Genomic DNA, 25,530 nt, shown 5'->3' on the forward strand with positions numbered 1-25,530 from the left:
AACAGTTCACTTTACACCATTTAAAAAACCTTATGTTTATTTTTAAAAAAATATGTCATAAAAGTAAGGCAAATAGTATAGTGATTACAACTTTCAGTTTGGAGTCAAAAAGCTGGGTCTGAATCCCAACACTGCCACTTGCCAGCCATGTGAACCTGAGAAAGTTACCTAGCCTCTCTGGGCACCTTGTCTTTATCCTCTAAAGAGGTGATGAGTCTGTTATGAGGATTAAGTTAAACATACGTGAAAATCCCCTTAGCACAGTGCTGGTTACAAGGTAAGGATACAACAAATGACTTTTGAAGTGAGTGAGATCAGTTCAGTTAGGTTTCCTTTTTTTCCCAAACATCCTCCTGCAAAACGTTTGGTTGAATAGTCAGTGCTCAGTTTTCTATGTTAATAGAAAGAATCTCAGCAGGGTGATAATTCTCCTGGGGCGTCTTGCTTACTATGCACTGTCTGTAATCTCAGAAACAGAGACATCAAATAGGGACAAAGGAAATCTCCAGGAATAGTCTACCATTTTTGAGAGGATAATTCAGAAGCCTCACTTCAACCTCTTTGATCCTTTATATCATATTCCTTATTCTGTAGTTCTGTTCATTTGCATGCTGCAAAGGTAAATGTAGACTTTAAAGTAGACAAATATGCTTGAATTAAGATAGAATTCATTGATGGAGCCGACTGGGGGACTCACAGATCTGAGACTGGGGACCCTCAGATGTTATCAAAACCTTTTAACCTTTTTAAAGTGTTTTGTAGATTTTTAATATTCCACTTGAATTAATGAAACAAAATTTTATCCACCAATTGTTTCCCACAGTTTTTACTGTTGTTGAATTTATATTATTATGTTATTCCTGTCTTCATGTCGTAAAATTTAGCTTTCAATGCTTGTACTATCATTAAGCATGAGATAAGGCTATCATAATTTGAGGTCCTTAGGGCAAATGATCTGAAAATGTTTTAGATAAATGCCTGGCATTTTTATATTTGTGTTTTATTTGTTTAGGAGTATTTTATTTTAGTATGTTGGGTAGTATTAGAATCATATATTTTATACTTAGAATCACTTAAAATATATGCCAACATATATGAAATCATGGCTTTATGAAATTACCAATATCTATTGTGAATGAAATTGTATATTTTAGTTTGAATATTAGTAAACAATATTTTATAAAAATCAAAGTACCTGAAATTGAGAACATGACCTTGTTCTAAAGTTTTGGTGGTAGAAGAATTTGTCATATTAAAGAGTTAATCAGAAATGTTGTGATGCATTCCAAATAATTGCTTATAATTTAATAGCTACTTTGAGTATTTGTTCTAATAAAGAATCACAAAAGACATTAAAAGTTTAGGGGCTAAATAAGCTTAGATGACAGTGCTAACAGACAGTGCTAATGACAGTTCATGGCCTCAAGAGTGTTTTGGGTTGGCCAGAAATAGGAAGGTGGGATTGCTTTATGACAGCAAGGAAAGGGGAGACTTGTTAGATGGGTGTAACCTGCTGAGTTGTGACCTTACGTGAAAGTTTGCAAGCAAGATAACCTCCTAGGAATGGTAAGAAAGCATGAGTGAGAGCAGATATGATACAGAGAATTCTACATGATGGAATGTTTAAAAGATCTTATTTTTCCTTCTCTTCCAACTGTGGAACCTGTCTTCTATGAGGTATTTGCTAGAATACCTCATTGTCTTCCAGACTGTACACATTGTACTTAAATTTAATTTTGCCTTTGTGTCTCAATCATGGAATTAGAGACCATCAAAAGTTAAGGCTAAAATTAACTTTATAAATTCTCTTATTCATTTCCCTTATTTCATGGAAGGAGAAACTGAGGCTCAAAGAAGTTTATATCACACAGTCAATCTGGGATCACAACTCAGTTCATGTGATGCCCAGTTCATTGATTTCTTTTTTTTTTCTCCTGTTGTTTGGTATGTGTTTTTCCCTGTTGTGATATGCAGATGAGTGAGGAGGTTGGACAGGAATAAAAAGTAGCCACAAAAGTTTACTAATTAAAGAGTTCATGCAATATCTATCATCAAAAGTCAGAGTAGAAATTAAATTATTGTTGAAAATATTTTCTTCCAGTATTAGAAGACATTATAAATGTCTTCATTGACATTCATTATTGTTTGTGTTGTGAAATGTATAATTAGGTGCCAAGAAATAAAGACTTAATTTTACTTAATGCAATATAAGGGGCATAGGATTTCATTTCCGTATTAATAAGCAGCATTTTAATAAAATGAAAGTGTAGTTCAAATACTAATAAGACCATCATTTATTTTATCCCATATGAAGGATTCAAAGTGATGGCCCCTTTTAATGAGATGAAGTCTTTCAACTCTCTGAGATAAATAAGAGTCAATATTTTGGCCTTCATTTTATAATTTTTCTTAAATATATACAGTTGAATAGAGTTGAAAAATTACTTGCTTCTCAGGAAAAGTAAATAAAGTGTCTCCTTATTTTCCTTGAGTGCTGTGACTAATTGCTACATCATCTCCTCGGACTTTCTACTCTTCAGTGGTTTATTCTTAAAATACCACTCTCAGTATAGTGGGGAAAAAAAGCATTATGTTGGGTTTTAGTCACTTAAACCCTTTGCAACCTTGGACAAGTCACTTATCTTCTTTTAACCTTTAATTTCTTGTATATACAAGGGGGGATATGTGTACTTCCAAAACTGGGTTATTATAACAATTCAATATGAGCGTATGTGCAAACTGGTAAAACACTAAACAAATAGAACACAAATATGGACAAGTCCCTTGGATGTCTACTTAGCTCTACTCTTTCACCTTTTCTAGCCATTTAGTAAAGATAATTAACTCTTGACTTAAACGTTCAACCATCCCTTGAAAGAGCATTCCCCAAAAGAACTCATCTTCTTGTTCTATACCCCAACTAAAGACCTCCTTTCCTTATCTCCTGGAATTCTTTTCATCCCTTCTCTCTTCTTTGACTCTGCCTGAGACTCATCCCAGCTCATCATGCATTCTTACTGATCCTTTGACTGAAGATTCATTAGAGCCACTCTTACCTCCCATTCCCACAGGACTAGGCTTATCTCTCATCACTTCAGTCATTTTATTGCTTTTGTTTCCTAGCTAATCTTTTTGTCTCTAGGCTGCCTCCAATCCAGTGCATCTTAACTTGATTCAACTCGATTTTATTTTTCCTCCACCAATTCATTTTCTTCCTTAAGAAGCAATAGCAGTGATTGCCATCTGTTTTTGCTTGCTTGCTTGTTTTAAATACTGTAGGGGATCTCTAGTTAATTTCAAAGATTTGTTGAATTTCTCAGTCTTGATTTTGAATAATCTGTACATGACTTGTCTTTCCTTTTCTCCATGCCTTTGCATCCTTTAGGTATCTTTCATATCTTTCAAAACACGACTTAAAACTCACCTTATCCTAGAAATACTCCCTACTTTCTATACCAAACTGAATATTTTTTTTATTCTTCGCCTGCACATTTGTACTATGGTATTCATAGTCTTTTGTAATGGTCTTTGAAAATGATCTTTGCATGTGATGCTGACATTCTGAACTATGTCATAAGCATTCTCCGTTTTAGTAATTTTTTTTAGTTCTTTTAGAACCAATCAGATACATGGTATTGTGCTCTGTTTATATGATAAACATTCTGTTATCATGTCATTTGGTGGCATTTTAAATTAGAGATTGTCAAAATGTTAGACTGACCCTCTGTGCAGGGCCATATTGAGGGGGTGAGCAGTCCATGCTAAGATTGGTGTCAGATTTACAGATTTCCCCTTCTTGAATGTTTAGGTCTGTGTTGTCTCTCAGGTGTTTATGAGAATTATAAGAACCATCCCAACCTCCTTTGATGAACCAAAGGTCTTTATCAAAATAAGCATAAGGATTCCATACAGTGTCAAGCAATACTTATATAGAGTCATGATTAGTTGTAGGTGTTTCTACACATTTCTGTCATAGATGACTCTGCTCTGAAAGTTCTTTTGCACTGAACGGTGAAAACTATCCTAGTCTGTGTAGTTTCCCTGGGCCCCAACTGGCTATTTGGAGGGAGTGTCATTCAGCCAAAGGGATATTGGTGGTCTCCATTAATCTAAACACGGCAAACAGTGTTTTTGGCACATTAGATCCAAAGGGAGCAACCACTAGTTTCAGTTTATGTAAGTTCCATGAAGTATATAATATTTTTTTGTTTGTTTGAATTTTGTTTTATTTATTTTTTTATACAGCAGTTTCTTACTAGTCATCAGTTTTATACACATCAGTGTATACATGTCAGTCCCAATCACCCAATTCAGCACACCACCACCACCACCCCCCTGCCGCTTTCCCCCCTTGGTGTCCATACATTTGTTCTCTACATCTGTGTCTCAATTTCTGCCCTGCAAACTGGTTCATCTGTACCATTTTTCTACGTTCCACATATATGCGTTAATATATGATATTTGTTTTGCTCTTTCTGACTTACTTCACTCTGTATGACAGTCTCTGGATCCATCCATGTCTCAACAAATGACCCAATTTCATTCCTTTTTATGGCTGAGTAACATTACACTGTATATATGTACCACATCTTCTTTATCCATTCATCTGTCGATGTGCATTTAGGTTGCTTCCATGACCTGGCTATTGTAAATAGTGCTGCAGTGAACATTGGGGTGCATGTGTATTTTTGAATTATGGTTTTCTCTGGGTATATTCCCAGTAGTGGGATTGCTGGATCATATGGTAGCTCTATTTTTAGTTTTTTAAGGAACCTCCATACTGTTCTCCATAGTGGCTGTATCAATTTATATTCCCACCAACAGTGCAAGAGGGTTCCCTTTCCTCCACACCCTCTCCAGCATTTATTGTTTGTAGATTTTCTGATGATGCCCATTCTAACTGGTGTGAGGTGATACCTCATTGTAGTTTTGATTTGCATTTCTCTGATAATTAGTGATGTTGAGCAGCTTTCCATGTGCTTCTTGGCCATCTGTATGTCTTCTTTGGAGATATGTCTATTTAGGTCTTCTGCCCATTTTTGGATTGGGTTGTTTGTTTTTTTAATATTGAGCTGCCTGTAAATTTTAGAGATTAATCCTTTGTCAGTTGCTTCATTGGCAAATATTTTCTCCCATTCTGAGGGTTGTCTTTTGGTCTTGTTTATGGTTTCCTTTGCTGTGCAAAAGCTTTGAAGTTTCATTAGGTCCCATTTGTTTATTTTTGTTTTTATTTCCATTTCTCTAGGAGGTGGATCAAAAAAGATCTTGCTGTGATTTATGTCAGAGAGTGTTCTTCCTATGTTTTCCATTAAGAGTTTCATAGTGTCCGGTCTTTCATTTAGGTCTCGAATCCATTTTGAGTTTATTTTTGTGTATGGTGCTAGGAACTTCTAATTTTATTCTTTCACATGTAGCTATTGAGTTTCTCCAGCACCACTTACTGAAGAGACTGTCTTTTCTCCATTGTATAACCTTGCCTCCTTTGTCATAGATTAGTTGACCATAGGTGCGTGGGTTTATCTCTAGGCTTTCTATCTTGTTCCATTGATCTATGTTTCTGTTTTTGTGCCAGTACCATATAGTCTTGATTACTGTAGCTTTGTAGTATAGTCTGAAGTCAGGGAGTCTGATTCCTCCAGCTCCATTTTTTTCCCTCAAGACTGCTTTGGCTATTTGTGGTCTTTTGTATTTCCATACAAATTTTAAGATTTTTTGTTCTAGTTCTGTAAAAAATGCCATTGGTAATTTGATAGGGATTGCATTGAATCTGTAGATTGCTTTGGGTAGTATAGTCATTTTCACAATGTTGATTCTAATAGGTCGTGTGTCATAAAGAGGGCAGACCTTCAGAGGATGAGTAATTAGTTGCTGATGGAGTGAACAGCCACATAGGAGTGACTGCTTAGAGTAGGACTACATCTGAAGTGAAGCCAAGATTCCCCAAAGTGATAAACTCTGCCTCACCAGCAAAAAGCCAGGCATGGGATAACAAACGTGTTTGGTCACCCTATATTGATATATTGTCTTATTTGTGATGAGTAATCATTTTATTTTTGTGGAATTTGGCATTGGCATATGTTCCAGATCCTCTCTACATATAGTCTAATCCATTGCTTTGCATTTGATGGCAGAGTAGGGGTAAACTTGGTTCAATGAATGTTTATAAATAAACTTTTAACACATGTCACTAGTTGGGAAAACAATCAATTTTTGAGGATCACAGTGAAGACTGTTATTGGTTTACAAACTCAGTGCTGCAGAGCAAAAATACTGTATGGGTTATTTTCAATAGATAATTTGAATATTGCTTCAAGGGGGAAATATTTCAAACAAAACTAGATTTGTGATTTGTTATAGGATTTCTTCAATTTTTGTTTGATTAGCTCCCCTCAGTTTATGGTACAAATGAATGCCTAAGGATAAGAGTTGTTCAGGATCATCTCATTGTCTCTTATCTCATTCTTTTTAAACTCAATTGACAGTTCTCCATGTGAAAATGTATGGGATATTTGAAAAGAGTCAGCCAAAAGCCAACAATTATTTTTCCTTAAAAAAAAAAAATCAAAAGTTTGAACAAGATGAGTTAAAGCCTTGGGGATCATTACTTAGCCCATAGAGGAAAAGTAAACTGAGGAGTAAGTCTAGGACTTTGCAAATGTGAAGAGTCATTATGTAGATAATGATGAGTGGCTGAAAAATGTACCTGACTGGCTCAACAGAAGAAATCAATATTGAATTGAATCAGATGAATAGAAGCTTAAGTCCCAAACTGTAAAGTATTAAGGCAACAATGTGAACTCTCTCAGAATGATCAGGAATACCTGAGGACAGAAGATTGAAGTAAGTTTTACAAAAAATCATTTGGGATTACTTTTCTGATATTTGGCTGTATGTATGCACTTCAAAGCATAACATTAATAAAATGTATCCCTATGTGCCCACATCACCAATATCTGTGAAGCCCATTATTTATCCCTTCACTCCCAAAGAAGCCATTATTCTGAATCTTGGGCTCATCATCTCATGCATTTCTTTATGCTTTTATTACATATGGATATGTAGCCCTAAAATATATGCTTAGTTTTTGCCTTTTTTAAAACATTGGATGAGTAGACTCATTCTGCATACATGTTATATTGTTAGATTTTTCACTTTTTTTTTTGAGATTGATCCATTTTGATGTATGTAGCTATTTTTTTTTCATTTTTGCCATGCTATAGTATTCCATAGTATGAATATGCCATGATTCATTTCCCCATTATCCTGTCAGTGAACATTTGGATTGTTCCTAGGTTTTTGTTTTATTACTGTTGTTGTTATTGTTATCATTATCATTAAGACTGCCTGTACAAATAATATTGCCATGAATATTCTTATATACATCTCGGTGCAAATCTTGAAGAGCTCCTCCAGATCAGTAGTTCTCAAAGTGTGATTGTTTCAACATCATCTGCGTACAGGTTAGGAAAGGATAATCTCCACCCCTAACCCAGACCTGCTGAATCAAACCAAAAAGTTTGGGGCCCAGAAATCTTTGTTTAACTAGCCCTCCACGTGATTCCATAGCACACTGTAGTTTGAGACTGATTCTAGTCCCTTTTTTACTTTTATTTATTTATTGTATTTTGGGCTGCATTGGGTCTTCGTTGTTGCTCACGGGCTTTCTCTAGTTGCAGTGAGTGGGGGCTACTCTTCGTTGCAGTGCGCGGGCTTCTCATTGAGGTGGCTTCTCTTGTTGCGGAGCATGGGCTCTAGGTGCTTGGGCTTCAGTAGTTGTGGCATGTGGGCTCAGTAGTTGTGACTCACAGGATCTAGAGTGCAGGCTTAGTAGTTGTGGCGCACAGGCCTAATTGCTCCACGGCGTGTGGGGTCTTCCCGGACCAGGGATCAAACCCATGTCCCCTGCATTGGCAGGCGGATTCTTAACCACTGTGCCACCAGGGAAGCCTTGATTCTAGTCTTATAATTACTGGGTTATGGCGTGTATGCTTCTTCAGCTTTACCAAGTAATGCCAAATTAATTTCTGGAGTGCTTGTATTAATTTATCCTACTAACACTGTATGAGAACTCTCATTGCTTTAAATGAATAATTCTCAAACTCAGCTGTGCATTAGTATCATTAGGGAAAGTTAGAAAAATACCATTGCCTTGACCAGATCAATTCAATCATAATTTGGGGGGATGGGACCCAGGTATCATTTTCCCCTTAGCTTTATTTAGATATAATTGATATTCCAAAAACTGTACTTATTTAGTGTATATAATTTGATGAGTTTAGACATATGCATATACCCATGATACCATCACCATGTCAAAGTAATAAACATGTCCTTTACCTACAAAAGTTTCCCTGTGTCCATTTAATTTTTTGTTTTTGTTTTTGTGGTATGAACACATAATATGAGCTCTACCTTCTTAACAAATTTTTAAGTGCATGATACCATGTTGTTAGTTATAGGCACAGTGTTGTAGAGTAGATCTCTAGAACTTACTCATCATGTATAACTGTAACTTTATAACCATTTAACAGTGCCTCATTTCACCCTCCTCTCATCCCTGACAATCACGATTCTGTTTTATGTGTCTATAAGTTTGCCTATTTTACATACTTCATTTAAATGGAGGAATGCAGTGTTTGTCCTTCTGTGACTAACTTATTTCACTTAGCATAATGTCTTCTAGCTCCATCCATGTTGTCTCAAATGGTAGGGTTTCCTTTTTTTTAAGGCTGCATAATATTCCAGTGTGTGTATTTAAGTATGTATACACACACATATCACTTTTTATCCATTTATCTGTCAGTGGACAGTTGAGTTTTTTCCATATCTTGGCTACTGTGAATAATGCTGCAGTTAACATGGGTGTGCAGATATCTCCTCAAGATCCTTATTTCAATTCTTTTGGATATATACCCAGAAGTGAGATTGCTGGATCATATGGTAATTTTATTTTTAGTATTTTGAGGGACTTCCATACTTTTTCCCATAGTGGCTGCACTGTTTTGTATTTCTACCAACAGGGTACAAAGTTTGCAGTTTTCCCCAACCCTTACCAACACTTGTTATCTTTTGTTTTTTGTAATCGCCATTCTAACAGGTGTGAGGTGATATCTAACTGTAATTTTGATTTGTGTTTCCCTGATTTGTATGTCTTTGGAGAAATGTCTGTTTAAGTCTGTTATCCTTTTTTTTTTTTTAACAGGGTTATTTAGTTTCTTGCTATTATATTGTAGAAATTCCTTGTATATTTTAGAAATTAACTCTTTATCAGATCTATGGTTTGCAAATATTTTCTCCCCCTTGGTTGCCTTTTTTGTTGATTATTTTCTTTGCTCTTCAGAGAAGCTCTTTAGTTTGATGTAGTCCCGTTTGTTTCTTTTTTCTTTTTTTGCCCCTGCTTTTGGTGTCATATTCATGAAATTATTGCCAAGACCAAAATGATACAACAATTCCTCTATGTTTTCAGGTCTTATGTTTAAGTGTTTAATCTACTTTGAGTTGATTTTTCTGTAAAGTGTAAAATAGAATTCCAATTTCTTTGTTGTTGTTGTTGTTGTTATGTAGATACCCAGTTTTCTCAGCACTAAAATTTCCCCATCATGTATTCTTCAACTCTTGCCAAAGATCAGTTGCATGGATTTATTTATGGGCTTTCAATTTTTTTCCATATGTCTGTCTTTATGTCAGTACCATGCTGCTTTACTTACTATAGCTTTGTAATATATTTTGAAATCGAGAAGTGAGATGATTCCACCTTTATTTATTTTTCTCCATGTTGCTTTGGCCATTCTGCACACACCATCTTTTAAAGCTTCCAGGTTTATTTTTATGTGAAGATGGTATTGAAAACCAGTGTTCTACACCCTGGGGAACACTTGATATTGTAGGAATTTTGTACTTTTGCCAGCTTGGAAGATGTGAATAAAGAATCTCATTTCTTGCATTCAAATTTTTTTTTTTCTTGAGTATGAGTGAAGTTGAGCCACTTTGGGGCCATTTGTGGACCACTTATGGGCCATTTGTGTTTCCTCTTCTTTAAAATGCTTGATTCAGTCTTTTGTCCACTTTTTAAATCCTATTGTGCTGCTTATCTTTTTTTATTTGTTTCATCTGAGTTCTTGATATATTTGGAATAGTAATTTTTTTTGTTGCTTACGTATTGCAAGTATTTTCCCATTTTCTTCTCTTTCCATTTTCTTCACAGTATCTTTTCATGAACATCTGTTGCTAATTTTAATGTAGTTTAATTCATCAGACTTTTCTTTTAGTTTTTGTGTCTTATTTAAGAAATTCCTTACTTATCTAAGGTCATGTAGGTATTCTCCTTCTATTTTCTTCTAAAAGTTTTAAGAAGATTGTCATTTGCCTTAAATCTTTAATCTACCTGGAATTGATTTTTGTGTATACTATAAGGAACAGATTTAATTTCATTTTTTTTACATATGAATAACTCTTGTGCCAGCATAATTTATTAAATAATCCATCTTTCCCCTAATTTTTGTAATGTTGCTTCTGTTATATATCATGTTTCCAAGTATGTATGGCTCTGTTTCTGGGGTTTCAGTTTTGGAGTTCTGATCCATTGACCCATACATCTGTCCCTGTACTAATATCACACACTCTTTAATTGTATAATTGTAATAACATTTGATACGTGCTGGGGGAAGTCAACCCACATTCTTGTTGTTTTCCAAGAATGTATTGATTATTCTCTCTTCATTCTGCCACATAAATTTTATAATCAGCTTGTCAAGCTCCAGCAACAACACAAACTCTGTTTGGGTATTTTACTGGAATTACATAAAGTCTCTGGTCAAATTTGGGTATATTGAGACCCATATGACATGTGATTCTTCCTATTCTGGAACATGGCATGTGTGTCTATTTATTTACTTATTCATGACTTGCAAAAACCTTTCTTCACACCCTCCTAATTTATCTGTTGTCGTTTCATATTTTGGTTATGTTTAAAATTTAACAGGTTAGACATTATTTTTGCTGACTCTTGCAGGTTTGCTTAGATTTACTCACATATTTAACTTACATGAATTACCTTCTTTTTTGTGTGACATAACTTCCTTCTAGGATCACTTTCTTACTGAAGCACATCTTTTTAAAGTACCTTTAGTGAGATTCTAGACATAGTAAACAGTTTTTATTTGTTTGATATTGTATTTATTTCACCTTTTTTATTAAAAGATATATTCAGTGGGTATGTAATTCTAGCTTGCAAATTTTTTTTTTCTCAGCAGTATGAACAAATTATTGCACCATATTCTGGCTTCGATTATTGTTAAGCAAGCTGTAGTCTAAATTGACATTCCTTGGAGGTAAACTCTCTATTCTATTTTTTGATCTTCTTTTTGTTTTTGGTGTTCTGTAGTTTTATTAAGATGTGTCTTGGTGTGGATTTCTTTTTTTCATCCTTCTGTTTATCTTGATTCATTGGGCTTCTTGAATTTAAACATTGTTCTGCTCCATCAATTCTGGAAAGTTATTAGCCATTTTCATTTAGAATATTATCCTTCTCCCATGCTCTCTATTCTTGCCTTCTGTAACTCCAGTTAAGCACATTTTGAACATTCTCACTCTGTTTGGGGTTTTTTTGATTGCTTATTTTTACATCTCTTTCATATTTTATCTTTACATACTGTACTCCAGAGTATTTCTTTCAGGCCTATCTTCCAGTTTACTAATTCTTTTGTGATTTGTGCCTAATCACCTGTTTTACCTATCCAATGAGTTTCTAATGTCACTTATTATATTTCTTATATCTAGAGATTCTCTGTTTATCGAATATTCTGTCTTATGTCTTTATAGGTCTAATTCTGTTTGTTTTTGCTGACTCTTACTAATGTTTGTTTACTTCTTTCTGTATCATCTGTATTTTTGTTGTGAACTAATGACTGCTGAGCCTTAATCTGTGGAAATATTTTGAAACTGAAGTTTAAAGGTACTTTGCTCCTTGGAAATTTGCATGAATGACTGCCAGTTATTTGGGAGCACTGCCAAAATGTAATCACATTAAATTTAAATTCTCAGCATATTTTTTTGACAACTAGGTATTTTAAATTCTGACCAAAAACCTGCATGGGTGCTGTCTTGTGGTTAGAGGTTTACAGGGAGTAAAGTCTTACTCCTAAACCCACAGTCAAGGCAAAAACAGACAAGATCCTGTACTCTTTTACTCTGTGGGTGGGCTTTTTGTTTTTGTTTTTGTTTTCTTTACAGTAAGCCCTTCACTGGGGAGATTATCTTTTGGGGTTTTAGATTTCCACCATGAACTGAGTCTGCCTATATCTTGTGAAAGCTCTAGGCTTTGTGTACCATCTTATGTTTGAGGCCCATTAAATCTAAAAACTCTAGAGCACTGGAAACTGGTACATATTCCTAGGGCAGTCTTGGCCTTCAGTGTTTGGTTATGTCTCTGCATTAATGCTTTCCTTTAGTTTTCTTTCTTTGAGGGGAGGTGGAGGGAGGTATTTCTTAATTTCTTGCATAGCTTAGCTTTTCATCTAAAGGTATTTTTAAGAATTTTAGGTGTTCTGTAAATTGACAGTCCCTAGGCAATTTGACTACCCAATTGACTAGGGTAACTAACCGACAAGAAACAGAAGTGTTTTCTAAAATATCTCGACAACTCTTTTATTGGGAAGTTTAGAGAAACATATTAGATAGTGCTAATCTACCACTATGTTCAGGTCAGTGTGTTTTAAGTTCCACAGATGCCAAATGTTGTTTCTGCTTAGTTAAAAAACATGTACTTCCCTGGTGGCACAGTGGTTAAGAATCTGCCTGCCAGTGCAGGGGACGCAGGTTCGATCCCTGGTCCAGGAAGAGCCCATGTACCGCAGACCAACTAAGCCTGTGCACCACAACTACTGAGCCTGCGCTTTAGAGCCCGTGAGCCACAACTACTGAAGCCCGCACACCTAGAGCCTGTGCTCTGCAAAAAGAGAAGCCACCACAATGAGAAGCCTGCACACTGCAACAAAGAGTAGCCCCCGCTCCCCACAACTAGGGAAAGCCCGCACATAGCAATGAAGACCCAATGCAGCCAAAAATAAATAAATCAATCAATAAATTAAAAAAACAAAACAAAACATTTTTTCAGCTTGACATGGATGCTTGATGTGTCAAAAAATGTCCAGAGTATTAGATGCTTCACATTGACTGTCTGGTTCTTTAATCTAAGGCATAACTATATACTTCTACATTTATTTTGGATGCAGGTGTCTATAACCAGTACTTATATGAAAACTGGGAAATAAATACTTAACAATAGCTTGTCATGTATGTTTCTATTACAACTCTTTTTGAACTAATTGGAATGATTTACTGGTATTATGATGATCTTGGAAATAGAAGCAACCTTGTGTTTGTGTGTGGATTGTCTTCCTAGACAGTGAAGTGTTTCTACCTTTGGATTTGCATAGGAGTGGTGGCATTCTGATGTGGCCTGTTTCATTTAATGATATGGCCATTCTGTTACTGTGCTAGTTTTCATAGTCTGCATAGGCTTACATTGTTCCATGTGCCCAAACAAAAATTGTGGAGGAGAAACAGAGTTCTTAATGTGAAATGATTGGATATTGCATTAGCATACACCTGTATATTTGAGTGAAATTTCCAGGTTGTCCTTTGGGATATTTCACATAAAGTACTTTGCACTATTCTCATTTCAAGACCTGTGAAATGTTAGCACCCTTCAAACTCTATAGTTAATCGTAGATAGGTGTCTTGACTGTTATGGTAGGATTCAGCTTTGGTTGACATCTATATATAATATTTTATAGTAATACATCCTTGCATTTGTTTGTCATGGCCATGATAAGGGGATATCTAATAAAAGCAGAATGTAGCGTAAACAGGATATTGTATACCTGTCATCTATTTTAGCTAATACAAATCTTCTATTAAATATCTGAGAATATCAGTTTGTCTTCTTATAATGAGAAGATATTTTACGTTTAATTTGAAATACGTTAATTTAAAATATATGAGGGCTATATAATTTATAAAGGAATGTTAATAATGTGGATATTGTTTGTATTATACTTAGGCAGAATATATTACATTTAGACACAGCCATACCCACCTCATATGCTATTCAATATTCATAGTCATTCATTCTGTAGGTTCTATATTTTGTTTAATTCTTAAAATCACCTTTTAGGTTTAATATGATTTCGAAGTTTTATTTTTGAGTACAGAGTGGGACATAAACAAAATAGAAGATAATTAGCATCAAAAGAATGAATGCTTTTAGTAATAATCTTTCAGATTAATTGTAAATCATGTTAATTATTTTAGAAGGCAATACATTTTGTCTGCAAATAGGATCATGACATTAGTGGGAGTTGAAATTTTTATATACAAAGTAGTCACAATTTTTCTTTTTATAATTATAGAAGTTATAAATATATCTGCGATCTCCATTAATCTAATACAAAATGAGAACACTTTGAGGAATTTAATTGAAGTTAAATTAGGAAAGTTTAGATACATATGATTTCCATAGCCCAGATTTTTGGCTGTACAATGTAAAAGAAGGGTTGAACCCAAAAGAGATTTTGACAGAAAGAACCATCAGAACTTGTGACTGAGTGACAAATGCCAGTTTGAAGGCTTAGAAGGTGGAGAGGATGCCAGTCCTGTTGGTAGAATGGGGCCTTTAAGAGAAGCTGACAAGAGGTAGGGATGAGGGGTCAGAGTGAGGATGGATTCTCCTTTAGATTTGTTGAATTTGAGTTAACGACGGGACATCTGGATGGGACAGACTGTCGGTTAGAAACATGGAACTTAGAGATGGGCAGGAGTAGTGAGGGCTGGAGCTGTTCATTTGGTGTTATTAGCGCTGAGGTGTTACTGAAAATTTTCCTACCTGGGCCAAGTTGAAGATCAAATAGGTAGGAAACCTGTAAAAGGCTGCCTCTTTGTAAGATATAAATGTCATACTCCAAGGTCATGAATTTTCTTATCATGTTTTCATGCTTGTATTTTTTTTTTAATCAACTAATTTTTTTTTTTTGGCGGTATGCGGGCCTCTCACTGTTGTGGCCTCTCCCGTTGCGGAGCACAGGCTCTGGACGTGCAGGCTCAGCGGCCATGGCTCACGGGCCCAGCCGCTCCGTGGCATGTGGGATCTTCCCAGACCAGGGCACGAACCCGTGTCCCCTGCATCGGCAGGCGGACTCTCAACCACTGCGCCACCAGGGAAGCCCCTCAACTAATATTTTTTTAAAGGAGTGGCTCCGTGAAAAAGGCTAGAAAATTTCTCACTGAATGCTTGAGGCCATTTAATCAGCATTTTAACATACTTTAGCAGACTCTTAGAGTCTGTTTTAGGGGTTACAGAAATGTTAAGAATTTCAAATCAAAAGGAGAGAATTGTAGCATGACCACCTGGCAAGAAATGTATTTAGGATCCAATGCAACAAATTACTGTCAGTCATATGTTGATTATGGTTTCACTGTGTAGGGAGGAGTATACACAGTCCTTCTGGACCTGTAATCTTCGTCAGGGCAGAATCTCTAGTGGTTAATGTGGTGGTAAGCACATAGTCGGCAGCCAGTATATATTAGCTGAACGATGGATAAATCACAAAATAAATACAGAACTAGGCCCGGCATCAAAGTGTGTGCCATTTAACTCAAACCAAAGAACAAGAACACGTGAATGTGATTTTAGAACATGAAAATACACACACAATTTAAGACATGCCATGAGAAAGTGTTGAAAAACATACAATAAATTACAGTAGTTAAGGGATTGAGTTTTTTGACCAGGCAAAATAGGAGGAGGGTTACGTTAAGCTCACAGAGATTTATCCAAGACTTCGGAGAAACGTTTCTTATCTGGGTTTTTCTACAAAATAAAGTATTTGATGACATAAGTTAAGATAACACTTATATATATGTATATATATCTCCTATATATAAATATAATCCTGTGTATAAATATAAATAAACATATTTATACATGCTCTATAATAGTATAATTTTAAAAGGAATAAATAATAAATTTTTAAAAAGAAATTTTGGCCCCAGTCCATTTACGTGGGGAATGATAGACTTAATCACAGTGAACCTAACTTGACTTTCCTACTACTAAAAAGACTTAATGAGATATAAGATAAAAAAGAAAGGTTATGTTTTGGCAAGAAGGAAAGGGCATTATGGTTCAATACCTTCACTTAACTAACCTTTAAGTATGCAATTAACATTTAAAGGAAATAAAGTTTTGAAAGTATTATAGAGTAATTGCAGAAATGTAAAAAGTAGTTAAAAGCCTATGGTCTGTTAGGAGAAATCCCTTCAGATAACTGTGACAGTCATCAGAAAGTGAATTTGTGATGCATAAAAGAGGAAGAAAAATCTGCTCATTTGGTGACATGATTACTGCTTTCCCCTTTGTTGTTTTCTTTGTGAACTTCAGCTCATTGACATTTTCTAGGATGAAATTTTCATACTGACCTAGAATTGATCTTTTAAACACAAATCGTACAATATTTGAAAGAAGATGGTCGGTAGTAAGCAGGAGCAGCAGGAGGGAAAACTAGACGGGTTGAAACTTTACAGGATATTTGCCTATTAACTCACAGTTTGCCAGAATCTAAGTTGTACTTAAAAATGTATAATTTCTAGCTTCTGCTATTATGAACAGCTTTTCCCTTACAGTATAGAGAGTGTCTGAACTCATCTTTGCAATTTATTTACCGATCATAAGTACCGATACTATCAATAGGGCAGCTAAAGTCAAAAGCTATTTACAATTGTTTAAGTACAGAGTCCTTGGGCAATATGATTTTTAAACACTAGCCCAGTCCACATCTGTTCACATGTGTTTTGCTTCCTCTTGTTCCTAGCTGCTGTTGCAGAACCTTAATTGTTTTTAAAAACTACCTACATTAGATGTTTCTATGGCTCTCAGGGAATATCTTCCAAATCTCATGAACTAATTTTGTCAGCTTCCATGTAGCTGCTGTGGGTGATTTTCTTCATTTCCTGCTTTGAACCCTTTTCTAAGGACCACTGTATGTGGGGAGAGGGGAGGAGTTTCTCACGGGGCACAGCTGATATGCACTAAAGCCCTCTCAATGCCAAGGGTGTGGAGTGTCCTGTGGCAAAATACAGAAACATGTGTTTCTTCCCTTGTCTCCTTTTTTAACATCCTTGATCTGGGGGATACCCAAGCCATGCTCATCACACAGCTTCCCTTTCCACAGCACTCAGACATATGACTCTGTTGGGGGTGGGTAGGCCAGGCCTGGATACACATTCAAGAAACAAATGTACTGTGCTCAGAATCACCCTGATCCTTTCCAAAATGTAGGCTTTCTTACTGGGCCCAGCCTGACTACATGATACACACTTCCCTTCTGTTAGGTGGGACATTTCTCTTCCAGGAGGCCTTACAAATAGACTTCCAACTGACTCCAAGGACTGTCCACATTAGTCTCAAACTGTGCCTTGAACATCTGTTTTCTCTCTTGACATGCTATTGAGCAGGTGAAGGGGATAGAGGCAAATGAGTACCACTATGCCTCTCTCTCCTCTGTCTTCTAATCCTCCTTTCTCTTCTATTCAGGAATTGATGGGCATGAAAACATTATTAATGTCTGATCTTATACACCATTTTGTCTATAAAGTCTAGTATGTATGGGAAAAAAAGTCAGGTATCTTTATCTATTGGCTATGATGGCCACTTGCAACATGGGGTTCTAGAGGTAGTGGGCTCATTAAGCAATAAGTCCTATAAAGTAGTCTGCATCTGCCACGCATTGAGAGAGTGTTACTCTAAGCCTTATTTGCAAGTAGAACCCATTAAGCACTGGCAGTTATATAAGCTTGTAACTCAGTCAGAAGACCATATCCAGAATCAGAATACATCTAAGCCCACCGAATGTGTTCAATATTTCATATAGCTAAGCAGAGAAAGAAAAGATATGCCACCTACAGTGGAGCCTGTGTTGTAAAGATGACTTAACAGGTTATCTACAGCTGGAAGAGAAGCAAAATAACAAGTTTCACATTCAGAGCTAAAATTCTATTTTAGGCTTGATTCATTCTGTGATAGTTATTTTCACAGTTAAAACTTTAAATTGAGATGGAGAGTTTGAAATATGCAGAATTGATATTTTTAATAATTATATTAATGTTCTTAATCTTTCTAATTGAGTTTCCCTGTCGGGAAAATTATACAAGTTACCAATCTGATTCTTTGTTTTTCTTAATAACATACTTCACAAAAAGTCCCATTAACAGAGAAAAAATTTTAAAAACAATTTATATACATCAGAAATGTTCTAGAAAAATAGAAATAACACCTTGGTATTTACTTACCTTTTCATTCTATAAAAGAAAATGATATTAATTAAGCAAAATAGTAGATGTTCTTAATTTCATTTGATTATATGTTTATATTGTTATATCAACATCGATATTTCTTTTAAGTCAAAGGACTTGATATTTTAAATCTTTGGTCTCATCAGTTACACAATGGGTGCCATTGCAGGTGTAGCGCTTAGTGGAAACGCAGAATTAGTGGGAGGAGAGAAAAGGTAAATGGAGAGAACAAAAGAGGACTTAGGGCCTCCCTGGTGGCGCAGTGGTTGAGAGTCCGCCTGCCGATGCAGGGGATACGGGTTCGTGCCCCGGTCTGGGAGGATCCCATATGCCGCGGAGCGGCTGGGCCCGTGAGCCATGGCTGCTGAGCCTGCGCATCCGGAGCCTGTGCTCCGCAACGGGAGAGGCCACAACAGTGAGAGGCCCGCGTACCACAAAAAAAAAAAAAAAAAAAAAAAAAAAAAAAAAAAAAAGAGGACTTAAAGTAGACATGATACACTTGTTTCCTGTGGAACTTATAAGGCTATATGTTGTCTACTTTTGTTTTTTTGATCTGGAAACATCAATAATATACAGTATACCATTTAACCTATTTTAATTGTACAATTTAAGTGGTGTTAAGTATATTTACAGTGTTGTTCAAACATCACCACTATTTTCAGAACTTTTTCATCATCCTAAAAGAAACTCTATACCTTTTAAGCAGTAACTCCCCATTCCCTTCTGCCCCTAGCCCCTGGTAACCACTGTTCTACTGTCTCTAAGAATTTGTCTGTTCTAGATACCACACATAAGTGGGTTCATACATTATTTGTCCTTTTTTGTCTATCTTATTTCACTAAGCGAAATATTTTCAAGATTCATCCATGTTTAAGCATGGATCAAAACTTCCTTTTTTGGCTGAATAATATTCTGTTGTATGTACATACCACATTTATCAATGCATCTGTTGATGGACAAGTAGGTTGTTTCTACCTGCTGGCTATTGAATAATGATGCCATGGACATTTGTGTACAGGTATCTGTCTGAGACACTGTTTTCAGTTCTTTTTGATACATACCTAGGAGTGGAATTGTGTGGGGTCATACAGTAGTTCTATGTTTAATTTCTAAGAAACCACCAAACTGTTTTCCACAGTGCTGGTGCCATTTTACATTCCAACCAGCAGTGCATGAGGGTTCCTATTTTAGCACATCCTCACCAACACTTGTTATTTCCCATTTTTTTGGCAATAGCTATTCTAGTGTGCATGAAATGGTATCTCATTTTGGGTGCTTTAAAAAATGTTATTATAGGGCTTCCCTGGTGACGCAGTGGTTGGGCGTCCGCCTGCCGATGCAGGGGACACTGGTTCGAGCCCTGGTCTGGGAAGGTCCCACATGCCGCGGAGCAGTTTGGCCCGTGAGCCATGGCTGCTGAGTCTGGGCTTCCGGAGCCTGTGCTCCACAACGAGAGAGGCCACAACAGTGAGAGGCCCACGTACCACAAAAAAAAAAAAAAAAAAAAAAAAAAAATGTTATTATAAATGGAATTGTTTTCTTAATTTCCTTCCAGATTGTTCATTGATGGTACCTAGAAATACAACTGATTTTTGTGTGCTGATTATGTATCTTGAAACTTTGCTGAATTCATTTATTAGCTTTAACAGTATTTTTGGTGGATTATTTTTGGTGGATTATTTAGTGTTTTCTGCATATAAAATCATGCCATCTGTAAACAGAGACAGTTTTTTTTTTCTTTTACAATTTGGATGCCTTTTATTTCTCTTTCTTGCCTAATTTCTCTGGTTAGAACTTCCAGTACTATGATGGATAGACATGGTGTAAGTAGGCATCCTTGCCTTGTTCTTGTTCTTAACAGATATGCTTTCAGTCTTTCACCATTGAGTATGATGTTAACTGTGACTTTTTCATATACGACCTTTATCATATTGAGAAAGCTTCCTTTTACTCCTAGTTTAAAGAATATTTTTTTCTCACAAATGTGTGTTGGATTTTGTCAAATGCTTTTCATGCATTAGTTGAAATGATCATGTGAGGGTTTTTTTTCCCTTCATTCTATTAATGTGGTATATTATATTGATTGGTTTTTGTATGTTGAATCACCCCTGCATTCCAACTATTGTTTTACAACTGTCTGTTTCTTCCTTCAATTCTGTCAATTTTTACTTCATATATTTTGCAGCTCTGTTCTTAGATGTGAATATGTTTATAATTATATCTTCTTGATGGGTTGAAACTTTTTTTAATATATAATATCTTGGTTGTTATCATTTTGTGATTTAAAGTCTATTTAGTTTGACAATAATATAGACACCTCAGCTTTTTTTTTTGGTTACTGTTTATATGCAATATCTTTTTCTATCCTTTTCAACAACTTTTTGTCTTTTTATTGAAAGTGAGTCTCATGTAGACTGCATATAGAAGATATGTCTTTTATTTATTTATTTATTTACTTGTTTTATTGAGGTATAATTGACACATAGCATATCAGTTTCAGGTGTACAACATAATAATTCAGTATTTGTATAATTGTAACAGGATCACCACAATATGTCACCATACATATAGAAATTTTCTTCTTTTTTTTTTCTTATAATGAGAACTTTTAAGATCTACTGTCTTAGAACTCTCAAATATGCAATACAGTATTAATAACTATAGTCACCATGCTGTATGTTACATCCCCATGTCTTGTTTTATAGCTGGAAGTTTGTCCCTTTTGACCCCGCTTCACCTATTTTGCTCCCCACCCCCCCACTCCAGCAACCACCAGTCTGTTCTCTGCATCTATCAACTTGGTTTTTGGTTCTTGTTTTGTTTTTGTTTTTTTAGAGTCCACATGTAAATCAGATCATATGGTAGTTGTCTTTCTCTGTCTGACTTATTTCACTTAGTATAATGCCCTCAAGGTCCGTCTGTGTTGTTGCAAATGGCAAGATTTCATCCTTTTTTAGGGCTGAATAGTATTCCATTGTGGCATGCGTGCACGCGTGTGCATGCGTGTGTGTGTGTGTGTGTGTGTGTGTGTTGTATCATCTTCTTTATTCATTCATCCATTAATGGACACAGGTTGTTTTCATACGTTGGCAATTGTAAATAATAGTGCATTGAACATGGGCATACTGATATCTCTTTGATACCCAGAAGTGGAATTGCTGGATTATATGATAGTTCTTTTTAAAAATTTTTGAGGAACCTCCTTACTGTTTTCCATAGTGCCTGTACAAATTTACATGCCCACCAAGAGTACATAATATTTGTTTGTTTTTAAATCTGTTCTGCAAAACACTTTCTTTTAATTGGAGAGTTTAATTCATTTACATTTAAATTAATTATTCATAAGGAAGGGCTTTTTTCTGCCATTTAGCTGTTTTCTGTATGTCTTACATGTTTTTGTTCCTTAATTTCTCTATTATTATCTATTTTTGTAGTTAGTTGTGGTTTTTTTTGGTAGCCTACTATTTTGATTCTTCTCTTTATTCTGTGTATTTTTTAGTTATTTTCTTAGTAATTACCTTAGAGATTAAAATTAACATCTTAAACTTATAACAACCTAGTCTTAATAATAAAAACTTAATTTCAATTATATATAAACACTGTGTTCCTGTACGTTTTTCTCCCTCTGTATTGCTGTTGTCATAGATTACATGTTTATACATTATATGCCCATTAACAAAGATTTATAATTATTTTTTATGCACTTTCCTTTTAAATCATATAGAAAAAAAAAAGAGGAGTTACATACCAAAGTACAATAACATTGACTTTTATATTTATCTATGTAGTTACCTTGCTCTTTATTTCTTCTTATATCTTTGAGTTACTTTTTGGTGTCATTTCATTTCTGCTTGTAGGACCTCCTTTAGTATTTCTGGCAGGACAGGTTTGCTAGCAATAAATTGTCTCTTTTGTTGTTGTTATTGTTACTTTGGGAGTGTCTTAGTTTTTCATTCTTGGAGGAGGATGGTTTGGTGGATATAAAATTCTTATTGATAGTCATTTATTTCAGCACTTTAAATATGTTATCTCACTACCTTTTGACTCCTGTGGGAGAAATCATATATTAATCCTATTGAGGATCTATTAAATGTGACAATTCACTTCCCTATTGCTGCTTTAAAAATTCTTTTTCTACATTTTGACAGTTTAAGTAGGAAGTGTCTCAGAGTGGACCTCTTTGATGTCCTGCTTGGAGTTAATGAGCTTTTTGGATGTGAATATTTATGTATTTCATCAGAGTCAGGAAGTTTTAAACCGTTATTTCTTCATATATTTTTTCTGCCCCTTTCTCTTCCGGGAATCCTGTGATGTACATGTTGGTGTGCTTGGTGTCCCACAGATCCCTCAGGCTCTGTTTATTTTTCTTCATTCTTTTATCTTTCTTTTCCTCAGACTGAATCATTTCAATTTCCTTATCTTCAAGTTCATCAGTCCTTTCTTCTGCCTGCTCACATCTTCTGTGGAACCCCTCTAGTGAATTTTTCATTTCAGTTATTGTACTTTACACTTCCATAATTTCTTTTGGATTCCTTTTTGTAATTTCTATATCTTTATTGATATTCTCATTCTGTTCATAACATCATCCTCCTGATTTCCTTTAGTTATTTGTCCATAGTTTCCTTTAGCTCATTAAGCATGTTTAAGACAGTTGATTTAATATTTTTGACTAATAACTTTAAAGTCTGAGCTTCTTTAGGGATAGTTTCTGTCAAATTCTTTTTTTTCCCCCTTCACAGGCCCTGTTTCCTGTTTCTTCACATGTTTTGTAATTTTTTTTTTTTTGAGAACTGGACATTTGAATATACTATAACTCTGGGAATCTGATTCTGCCACTCCTTACAGACTGCTGATTTTTGTTTGCTGAGAGTGGTAGTGTGTATTCCTTGTGTGTGGTCATTGTAGTTTGGGTTTCATTATCTCTTCTGTCAGCCAGTGACCTGACAAATATTTCCTTAAATATCTGGTTCCAAAAAGCAGGAGAGGTGTTTCTATCTGTTTAAATCTTCCAATAGATGCCATCAGGGAAAGCTGCTGCAAGCAGAGAATGTTGAAACCAAGGCAAGCATCTGCCAAACCAACCAAAACTCAGATCTCCAAATTTCGGAGAACAAGGTCCCCACTGCTCACCCTGGCATCAGCCGTCCACTTTTGCAACTCAGGCACTATCTTCACAGTGGTGCTGAGGAATAGTATATGGTATCTGTTTTATGCATGTCATTCTCTTACCAGAGTCTCTCTTTATCAAACACTTCCCTTGTTGTAATTATCCAGTCAGGTTCTACAGTTCTGAAATAGTTTATTAAATCACTCTTTCCAGCTCAGTGGCTGCTTTGATGGAGGAATCAATCTCTGGAGCTTCCTTCTCTGCCATTTTTCATCAACTCTACTTTCTTAAATCTTTGTTTCCTGCTTTTTTCCCTTTGATATGCCTTTTTAAATTCCATACAGATCCCCAAAACATTGGTTGCAGGTTAATGTGATGATAGTTAGAACTGTACCAAAGTCCAAGATAAGCTAGGTTGGGAAGAATTCATTAATTTTGATTCTCTTAGGCATCAAACTTGAACATGCATCAGACTTCATCACTTTTTCTTGGTTCTCCATTAAAGTTGGAATGTATTATGTATTTAAATACAGGTATTGTATATATATTCAAGTTGTTCTGAAAGGCAGTTTTAATGTGCTTGAATATTTTAGTTGGGCTGCACACTTGTCCCTCAGACTCAGTGTTGGACTCTTATGTGGCCAGCTGTGAGGTGGTAAAGCTGAAATAGCTGGGAAAATGATGTATGGACTTTAGGGGCCAAGACTAGGCTTGTTTCTTGATAATTGTATTGGAAATTAGGAATCACATAGAAGAACAGAATAGAAAAAAAGAAAAAAAATGCAGATATTGTAAATAATGGGAGATTAATTTTTACAGGCTTGGTGCGGTTTATAAGATTGAAGATGATTCCCAATTTTGCCAATTATGAAGAGTAAAGTTGATTATTATTATTATTATTGCCCATGAGTTAATTCTACATAGTATTTTTCAGTTTTTTATATAGATTGACTAATTACCAGGACAGGAAATAAAACTTAAAAATTATGCTATGTGTTTAAGGCCCAGAAAGTTAGTCAGTTTTGGATTGTTATTTATTGTCATATGATTTTTTAATTTAACATTTATGTACTGTAGTGCATAGACACCAAACATGTTTATGTATTTATTCACATTAAATTGTCGTTCATTTTTTGGTTAAGTTTTTGGGGAGAAGGGGAAGATACACTGGTACTATGGCAGAACCATAATCAGAAACTTATCCACTTTTCTAGTTAATCACTTTTAGAGTTGTTAATGCATGTTTAATAATCCTAATCATTAAATACTAAACTTTTATGCTTTTATTTCTTTTTAGAACCTTATAAAACATCTTCCTGAGCAGAAGGTACTCAATGAATTAGCACAGCTGAAGAATGAATATAATGACCTTTGTGAGCCTGAACAGTTTGGAGTTGTGGTATGTATCTAGCCTAAGGGCCCACAAACTCAGCTTGGAGGTAACACTTATCAGAAACAATGAAAAAAAAAGACATTTCAATCGCTGATATTTTTTTCTACTGTATAATAACTATATAACTTAATATAACATTAGCTGTCAGGAAAAAAATCCTTGTTTATTATTTATAATATTATTGAAAACTAAAGAAATTAAGATTTACATTATGAAATACCTCTAGACATCTCATGGACCTTCCTCTATATCAGTGCTGATATTAATATATGAAAAATAATACATATTATTGTATTGACTGTTTTTTCTTCTATTTAGATCTTGATGCTAGAATTTAGCCCTAAAAGAGTTAGGCTAAGAATAAGGGTGGAAACTAGATACTTAGTAATGTTCTGGAGACTGTTTTCTGTGGTATATATTGTATTAGAAAAAGCACAAGAATTTTCAGATATCCCATAGAGTGTCATTAATTGATTGAAAGCTTTACATACACTGCTTCAACTAGAAAGAAAATTTCATAAATACACATCATGCTTTATCATGGTTAAATAATTATTGGAATGAATTATGTTTTCTTATCTCCTCTTCATTTTAAGGGGTACAAAAGATGATGAGGTATAAATATGTATTAAAAAAAATATATATATGTATATATATACATATACCTATATATACGTATACA

At 35.2% G+C, this 25,530-nt stretch overlaps 1 protein-coding gene across 1 annotated transcript in view; it reads left to right on the forward strand.

Moving 5' to 3' along the window:
- The window catches only part of DIAPH2 (diaphanous related formin 2), a gene marked incomplete at its 5' end in the record, with an annotated part of 895,530 nt that overhangs the window by 415,375 nt on the left and 454,625 nt on the right, over window positions 1-25,530 (forward strand). Inside the window, one exon of the mRNA XM_079728322.1 lies at window positions 24,753-24,854. Within this exon, the coding sequence (XP_079584448.1) occupies window positions 24,753-24,854 (102 nt within the window). The remainder of the gene's footprint in view (window positions 1-24,752; window positions 24,855-25,530) is intronic.

This window comes from Hyperoodon ampullatus, assembly GCF_949752795.1.
Source record: "Hyperoodon ampullatus genome assembly, chromosome: X".
Lineage (NCBI taxonomy): Eukaryota > Metazoa > Chordata > Mammalia > Artiodactyla > Ziphiidae > Hyperoodon > Hyperoodon ampullatus.